Here is a 9,350-nt window from a genome sequence, read left to right as displayed (position 1 = left end):
GGTTAGAACACCAACACAAAGAAAGAGACAAAAAAAAAAAAAAGTTAAGAGACAATCTTGAGTGCAGACGCTTCGTACCACACTAGGATTGTAGGCACTAGGATTAGACAATGGTTATGGTTGAAGACGAGGGTCACAGCGCTGCCTTGAAGGCTTAGTTGGGGGCTTAAAACACCATCGAGCCAGCACAGCAGCTGAGCAGACCTATGGCAAAGAGGGCGACTCGGCGGACAGCAGTGCGCTAACTTGTTGCTCTCTCTAATATAACCAATATGAGCTGCTCTGTTAAGGCTACAAAACGTGCATGCAGGCTGAAATTCATGGGTATCTAGAATCTGCAGTCGCCATACTATCTTTTATATTGTTAGAGGCGGCTGACTGAATTGCAGCACTTATGTGACAACTTTTTCTTTCTAAACTCAGATAAAACAGAAACACCAATTAACGCCCCTGAAAGTCAAATCTCTCACATAAGGCAGCACATTGGTGACTTAGCCCGTCTGTCCAGCTGAGCCTCAGGAGCATAGGGGTTGTTTTTGATTCAGCCATGTCCTCGGAGCCCCACTGTAAACAATTGGTTAGAAACTGTTTCTTCCAACTGAGGTATATTTCCAAATGAAGATCACTTGTACCTAAGGGGGAGTTAGAGATGATCATTCACGCTTTTTCTTCACACTTGGATTACTGCAACAGCCTTTTTACCTGTTCAGAACTCCGCTGTTAGGCTTTCAACTCACATTAACAGAAGAGCACACATCCCGCCTGTTTTAGCAGCACTTCACTGCCTACCAGTCCAGTATAGAATTCAATTCAAAACCCTGGTCCTTACTTTTAGAGCCCTGCACGGTCAAGTTCCTCCATACATCTCTGACTTGATACAGCTTCATACTCCCACCAGTAGTCTGAGGTCATTAAGTCAGAGGCTTTTAGTGGTCCCACGCACTCATTTTAAAACTAGAGGGGATCGATCATTTCAACCAGTGGCTCCTAGGCTGTGGAAGGACTTGCCTCCCTTTCTACATTGTGTGAATTCTCCCAAATCTTTTAAAAAGCCACTGAAGACTCTGCTTTTCAAGCAGGCTTTTAGTTAGTCAGGTTTTTTTTATGGTTGTTTGTTTTCTATTTTGTATTTAAATGTTATTGTATTTAAATTTGGGGTATTGTATCAGACTTTATTGTGGAACACTGTGATTTTTATCTGTGAAAGGTGTTATACAAATAAAAACTTTACTTACTTACATTTCAACACGTTTTTTTTTCCGCTTGACACGCCGACCGGACGTGACATGGGGACGTGGCAGTATTGGCGAGTTCATTCTTTAATACAATATTCAAGATTGTGACTTAATGAAATCGTGACACCCTTAATTATAAAATACAGCCCAATGCAGCAGCCAGCATGCTATAACTGTAGTAAGTGGTGAGGCTTGTTGTGTTGCCTTTTCTCTTAGGTTCTACATGAAAACATGATGCCACAAGAGAAGGACGGGGAAAGGGCTTTTGTTGTAAAAGAACATCCGAGGGTGAGGACCCCGGTTAGATTTGCCTCTACTGCTCCCAGTCTAGCTGTGGGTCTCCCTGATCAGCCTGCATCGGTTTCCCTTAGTGTGCCTTTCCCCCCAGTCCTTCCCAGAGCTGCTTCTGCCTGTCGTCCTCAATAACCCAGCATCCATGAGGTGACGCATGAGGGCCCTGCCTCTGTGCTGAGCATAGAGTGGAGCTGGTAACATGGTACAGTGAAGGCATCTTACAGGGCAGCCCAGCAGCCTCCTCCAAGGCTCCCAAAGGAAAGCATATGGAGGGAAGAGAGGGAGGAGGGAGTGAGGAAGGCGGACAATCCGCTCACAGCTACAGATGGAAGAGAAATGCTTTAAAGAAGGAAATGTGTGTGCACCAGTGTGTATAAAGTGTGCCTCTTGACTTGGGCTGGCATTTCTGTTCCAGTCCAGCAGTGCCGAAAATGGGCAGCAGGAGAACAGACGTTTTTCTCAGTGTGCTCCGCTTTGGCACAGGGGCGCGCGCCAGCTGCTGACTCTCCCTGAGTGACACGCAAACCACTTTCAGTTCATCTTCTCCACCCCTGCACCGCTCGTGTGATATGAGGCCATACTGTTTTACATGTCTGTAAATATTTATTATTTAATTTTATAAGCGCCTAACTTTAAATTCTCAAAGTAGAAGCATGCCAACGACAGCTCAGATGAGTTTGAGAGTACAGGACAGACATAAATGGAGGATGGAGTCCCATGTATGAAGAATGCAATACAACAGGCAATACACTTGCACTGGACTTCTCCTACAGCAAGATGACATTAGAACGGTATCCTACAATCCATTATAGTCTACAGTGCCACATCAGTCCAGTAGCTCGGGTTAATGATTCTACTTGCTGTGTTGCCTTGACTTATTGTCACTTTGCTCGTTGGAAAGCCATGATGGGTCTCATGGGTGGGCTAAATTCTCTGGGCGGGCAAAGCAGAGAAAGGTGATGTAACCTTTCCCCGTATGACCTCATAAGGGGCAAGATTGGCCCATCAGAGCTTTTACTTTCTCAAAGGCAGAGCAGGATACAGAGGGCTCCGTTTACACCAATCCCCATTTCTAGCCACTGGGGAACCATAGGCAGGCTGGGGGAACGCATGTTAATGTTAACAAACTTCAAAGTGAAATTTTCATGCCATGAGACCTTTAATACCTTCAGACTACAAATGCCCAAACAGAATCAAGTGTTGAATGCAACATATGTGAACTCTAGCTCAAAGACTTGACACTTGTGAGCATCTCTGGCTCACTGCTATGAAGTTAAAGTTTGTCATCTTGAATTCAGCCTGTATATCAGTGGTTTACAGTTGGTAACTCTCACTTCTCCATGTACTGAGTTGACTTTCAGAACTGTTCAGACAGTTCTCTTTACCGACATGCAGCTCAGAACATCAGAGTAAATCCAGAATGCTCTGATCCAACCAGAACTTTTGATCCACGTCTCAGGATCAAATCCTTGCAACATCTGTCTGTCAGCAGTAACACTGTCAATCTTCACACAATTACCTGAAACAACGCTAACGCAACCCTCTGCATGTTCTCACGGCGGTCCGACTTTTTAAAATGACAAAGTCATAACATGATGTAACAGTGTTGTCGTGCAATGTTTATTTGCATTAGTGCAAAGTGCAGTGCTACATACCATGTGTGTATTTCAATGTACAGCTGCAATAATCTTCTCTGTGCATCCCGCATGTATAAAGTATAACTTTTTAATTTTATTTCATTTCAGTGTACATACTTATTCATTTCAATTAAGTGTACATAGCTTTACTTAATTTTTGTTGTATTTTATTTGTATTTCATTTTTGTCACTTTTTCCCTTTGCTTTTGTAAAGTCTTGAGCTGCTGTCATGTGGGATCAATAACGTTTATCTCATCTAATCTCATCAACAGAAAGCATTCCAATACTGTATGTATCACTATTGTCTTTCAAGTGTTTATTTAGCATAAACCCAGATTCCATTACAACCAAAAGGACACCTCTTTAATGCATGGCTGGTTGTACCTCAAAGTATAATAATATTAATACTTATAATAATAATAACTTTTACTTATATAGTGCCTTTAATGAGACCCAAGGACACTTTACAGAGTGTTGTTAAGACTAGAAAAAGCGCTATATAAATACAGAAGGATTTCAAATGTGATGTTGGACTTAATTGGGAGCCAGTGAAGGTGGATGAGGTTTGGGGGGATGTACTGCCACGTCTTGGTGTGGGTGAGGACCATGGAGGCAGAGTTTTGGACATACTGGTGCCTGTCTAGACTTTTGCTGGGGACCCCAGACAGGACTCCATTGCAGTAGTTCAAACAGGAGGTTATGAAAGCATGAATGAGGGTTTCTGCCACAAAGTCAGATAGTGTTGGAGATGTTTTTAAGATGAATTGCTGATTTAGTTAATTGGAAAAAGGGGGGTGGAGTCTAGGATTACATCAAGGTGGCGGACTTCAGAGGATGGGCAGATATGATGAAACACAAGTTGATCCAACACTCTAACCTCTAACTATTTCTAGTCGTAGTTCCATTATCTTTATTGTGACTGTTATTGCCACTGTTCATCCCACCCCCAACCGGCCCCGTCAGACTCCGCCTACCAAGAGCCTGGGTCTGTCCCAGGTTTCTTCCTTGCTACTGTCGCACTGTTGGGTCCTTGTAAATTATAGTGTGTTATCTATACCTACTCTATCTGGAAAGTGTCTTGAGTTAATGTTTGTCATGATTTGAAACTATAAATAAAATTGAATTATACTCAAAAAGGGAACAGGTCTCATATTTCACTACAGAGGAAAATGAAGTCTGCGTAGTAACAGCTGATAACCACAAGAGGGAAGCGATGGATCATCTTTTGGGCAAAGCGCTTCCTGTCAAACACCTATGACATAGAGCATATTGATGATTAAACAAGCAATATTCATGTAGCAGAGAGTTTCATATCTGTTTAAAGCCTGTATCTCACTTCGCTTCTTCACAGGAACACTGGTTTCTGGGGCGTCATGAGCGATTTTAGATCATTTTTAGGGGATCCTTTTTTTTTTTTTTTATCTCAGCTATTAAAAATTATAATATCAAAATCAATATTTTAAATCGATTTTGGTGCTTTAAGTGAGAGTTTGCAAACTAGTCTGTTTGTGGCAGAGGACAAACAATTACAGATTCAAATGGTTTGAACTAATCTGTCGAGTCTAGCTCTATCTGATCTGTCAGATGAGAGCGGGAAGGGGGTGGTGAAGTTTAACGTCGATAGCCCCCAGAGAAAGAGAAGAAGTTTTGGGGGGCTGAGCCCTAGGGTTGGGTACCTTTTGCATCTGGACCAATACTAGTCCCAATAACCGGTACCTGAAATTCAGTTCCCAGTACCCAACGGTACTTTCCCTCTGTAATTACAAAAAAAATATTTCAGTTGTAAAAAGAATTCCAAACCTATTTTCCTACAACATTATGTTATTTAATTAAAATAGTTTACCCTGACAGAAATTAAACAAAAATAAAAATCAAACCCCTCCCTCTCCCTCCTTCTTGTATATTATATTTTAGCCTTTTTTATTTTCATCATGACCCTTTTTAATTGCTCTTTAATCTTTCCTGTAAAGCATTTTGAGTTGCTGAAAGGTGCTGTAGAAATAAAGTTGCCTTGCCTGACAACCTCAGCCTGCTAGTCAGTCCCCAGCGCATTTAAACCCCCGTTGGGCCTGCTCGTCTCACAGGAAGTGTATCAGCACTGCGACTACTTTCAGCCCGGCATTAATATCACATCACAGTGAGTGGTGTTTGCATCAAGTTTTAAAAAATGTTTAACCATACTTGAAGTAACTTTATCGACATTGCCATGTGACTTCAACATAACTGCAGAGCCGACGTAGGACTCCGCTCTCCGGCTTGTTGACACCACATTGTGCTGCTTTATTTTGATTGTTTTCCATTGGGTGAAATGGAATGATGGACGTTCCATTTCCAAGTGTATTTTGTTTTGTTGTGCATGATCAAACCCCACCACCCCAATGCTTTTTTCCACAAATCGCACCCTGGATGTAAGTGATGCTATTGCAGCACCTACGCTAAACTCTTCGGGAGCCACCATTGTTGAGTTAAAGAAATCTATCCGTGTCGTTACACAAACCTAAACCCACTTTGGTTGGAAACAAACAAATGAAAGCAACAAACAAGATGGATTTCCATGTAAATGGGCTGTATTTATACAGCGCTTTTCTAATCCTAACAACTACTCAAACATTGACAAACATTGTGGCCGAGGCTGCTCATCAAATAAACACTAACATACATTTACACTCCGATAGCACAGCATTGGGGGCAACTACAGCATCGGAGGCAACGTGGGGTTCAGTGTCTTGCCCAAGGACATTTCAACATTGGACTGCCAGGGATTGAACCACCAACCTTCCAATTGGGAGGCAACCGCTCTACCACTGAGCCAAAGCCGCCATGTGATATCGTGGTTGTCAGAGAGTTCACAGCGAGTGAGTGGGCTTATTGATGATGTATCTATCATGCGGCTTGGAGCTACTGGAAGTTAATAAACCAGACCCACGGCGTGCTGAAAGTATTAAACCGGATCCTGAACCACAAATTATCTAATCTAAGAGATTTTCTTTTCTTACTTAAATCAATCATCATTCATAAGCAGCTCAAGACAAGTCACTCTGGCAATTGAGATTTTCATTGGATCAGAGTACGATCATTTGGCCACCTGTTCTGCCAATCTTCCCAGCCCTTGTCACATGACCAATTAATGTTGCCATGGCGACTATCTAAAATTCTGATACCACAAAACCAGCACATTGTTTTTTTAAAAGTGGCAGATTGAGCCTATATTATAGAAAATGTGCATTGAAATTAAAATGAAAACAAGTGATAGTAATAATGAACGTGATATTTTATTTAGCAGTATAACAATGTGTTGTTCTATCCTACCCAATATTACCTGTATTTCTAAGTAGATTTTCTATGCTGTATTCTGATAAAATGTCCCCCAAGCCCACTGACTGATTATCCCCCCCGCTGTCAGGTGCCACCCCACTTCAAAAGTCGTGAAATCACCCCTGTAAAATTGATAGATGCTCAATGTGTGACCGCTATAGTTATTAAGCTTAGTTTTTCCATCTGTACACACACAGAAGCATTGCATGTTGTTCAAGGCTATATTCCTTAGTGTAGTGTACAGAACCATGACACAATAAACTGTTTAATGTGGTAAAATTATTCACAATAGCACTGTCACTTACCCACAATGCTTCATGTTCTGTGGTTTGTCCATGCGAATGGCCAGTTTGATCTTGAGGTCATTGTCTGGACAGCCTTTAGACACCGCCATCTTGTGGAGCTCTGACTGCTTGGGACTGTTGGGAGTTGGGTGGAGCACAACCTGGGAACAGTCACATCATAATAATAATGACAATATTAATGTATGTGCACTGTACAGTATATACTGTACAAAGGTCTACCCAAATGAAATGACACAAAGGAAAGCAGCATTGTTATTGTTTCTTACCTTCCCCAGCTCCTTGTCTTCCAGAGCCAACACCCCTGTGCTCTCAGTGAACAGCTTCACCTTCACCGCAGGTAACGGCTGGGTGGTGGTGAAGTCACCCTGGGTACCCCAACTATACACACACACACAAACAAAAAAGAAAGCATTGTGTTAGAGATGACGATGTCTTTGGGGCTGTCTAACCCTTCCATCACTTAGCATCTGACCCAAAAACTGAATAAAGTAATTCCTCAAATGAAAGTTTACCTGAACACAGAAGTTACCCGGCTTTTATTTGAAGCGGTCTTCTATTAGCTAAAGGCAGGCCTTTATTTCTAACTCCTTCTGTTTGATAAGTATAATTGTTTTATATGAATTGTTTTAAATGAAAAGCCATAGCGTTCCAGTGGACAGAGATCATTCCTTTTTTAAGAAGAATTTTCAAAAATATCACCATACAACATCAGCCAGAAGGGGGACAGAGCAATTTGGGTTAGAAATAATCAAACGCTACCACTGTGCCAGTTTGAACCATGTTATTGTGCCAGGTATTTATTTCAAATTCAGGTACAGGTATAAGAGCATACAGTAGTTACACCAGTATCTGATTAACGTTACTGACAGTAGCTAGCTAGCTGTGTTTCTAGCTCCAGGCTAACTCTTCTCCTCCCACCTCAAGTTAGCTAGCTTCATTTCTAGCTCCAGAATAACCATTCTCCTCCTGCCTCCAGCAAGCTAGCTTTGTTTCTAGCTCCAGGCTAACTCTTCTCCTCCCACCTCAAATTAGCTAGCTTCCTTTCTAGCTCCAGAATAACCATTCTCCTCCTACCTCCACCTAGCTAGCTTTGTTTCTAGCTCCAGGCTAACTCTTCTCCTCCCACCTCTAGTTAGCTAGCTTCATGTCTAGCTCCAGAATAACTTTTCTCCTCCCACCTCCAGCTAGCTAGCTTTGTTTCTAGCTCCAGGCTAACTCTTCTCCTCCCACCTCAAGTTAGCTAGTTTCATTTCTAGCTCCAGAATAACTTTTCTCCTCCCACCTTCAGCTAGCTAGCTTTGTTTCTAGCTCCAGGCTAACTCTTCTCCTCCCACCTCAAGTTAGTTAGCTTCATTTCTAGCTCCAGAATAACCATTCTCCTCCTACCTCCAGCTAGCTAGCTTTGTTTCTAGCTCCAGGCTAACTCTTCTCCTCCCACCTCTAGTTAGCTAGCTTCATTTCTAGCTCCAGAATAACTGTTCTCCTCCCACCTACAGCTAGCTAGCTTTGTTTCTAGCTCCAGAATAACTCTTCTCCTCCCACCTCTAGTTAGCTAGCTTTGTTTCTAGCTCCAGAATAACTGTTCTCCTCCCACCTCCAGCTAGCTAGCTTTGTTTCTAGCTCCAGAATAACTCTTCTCCTCCCACCTCCAGCTAGGTAGCTTCATTTCTAGCTCCAGAATAACTCTTTTCCTCCCACCTCCAGCTAGCTAGCTTCGTTTCTAGTTCAAGGCTAACTCTTTTCCTCCCACCTCCAGCTAGCTAGCTGTGCTCTGCTTCTGTCGGCTAATCTCGTCAGCTCATCCTTCTGTTTCTTCCCGTCTCGGATTCTCCTGGGGTCAATGTAGAACTGTCATGCAGCTTTTTCACCCTAGTTTTCCCCAGCATACTTTAAATCTCTCTTCGTTTTGTTGTTGAAAAGTCCGTAATTCTCTGCTGTCACTAAATGAGACCCGTGTTACATCCGATGTAGCTTCTGCCATCTAGTGGCACCTGGTGGCACACTTGGCTGAGTAACATCCAGCCGCACTTACTAAAATAACGGTAGGACAATAACACTTGACCTAGGGAAAAAATCCTGAATATATTGTTGAATCTGTTAAATTTGTAGAAATGCACATTATATGAAAGGCATTTAGGAGATTATCCACACTAGTTTTTCCCCGGCCTTAATTTGAGGCCGGCCTTTATTTGTCTGTGTTGACTACGTCCCGGCCACTGTCAGAGGCCCGGCTATTAATTGATTACTGGACTTTATTTGAGGAATTACGGTAAATAAAAACCAGAATCCACCAGCTCACACAACTATTTTTTTGTAAATTTGATTCTGTTTCTGTATTTATTGTTTATCTTCTTGGATTTGCCGGAATTAAGACTCAGAACTTCCCTAGAAGCAGAGAGTTTTCATATTCAGGCTGCAAAATAGATTAGTGTGAGTTGGCTGTTGTGGTAGCTGCTTTTAAAAATGTTCTATTAATCAGGGTTCTGCATGATTTGTTGAACTCTCTTGATGGCTAAGGAATTATTTTAGGGCTTTATGTCGACCAACCCGAAGGAGGAAGCTAT

At 42.2% G+C, this 9,350-nt stretch overlaps 1 protein-coding gene across 1 annotated transcript in view; it reads right to left on the bottom strand.

The window, feature by feature from the left end:
• The window catches only part of LOC116687408 (calcium-dependent secretion activator 1), a 185,407-nt gene that overhangs the window by 167,199 nt on the left and 8,858 nt on the right, over positions 1-9,350 (bottom strand). The window contains exons 4-5 of the mRNA XM_032512766.1: positions 7,053-7,164; positions 6,787-6,926 (exon numbers count right to left, since the gene is read on the bottom strand). Coding sequence (XP_032368657.1) covers positions 6,787-6,926; positions 7,053-7,164 — 252 coding nt within the window. The remainder of the gene's footprint in view (positions 1-6,786; positions 6,927-7,052; positions 7,165-9,350) is intronic.

Source organism: Etheostoma spectabile, chromosome 4 (genome assembly GCF_008692095.1).
Source record: "Etheostoma spectabile isolate EspeVRDwgs_2016 chromosome 4, UIUC_Espe_1.0, whole genome shotgun sequence".
Classification (NCBI taxonomy): domain Eukaryota; kingdom Metazoa; phylum Chordata; class Actinopteri; order Perciformes; family Percidae; genus Etheostoma; species Etheostoma spectabile.
Note: the sequence above shows the minus strand (reverse complement) of the source record. Positions and strands in the feature narration are given on the sequence as shown.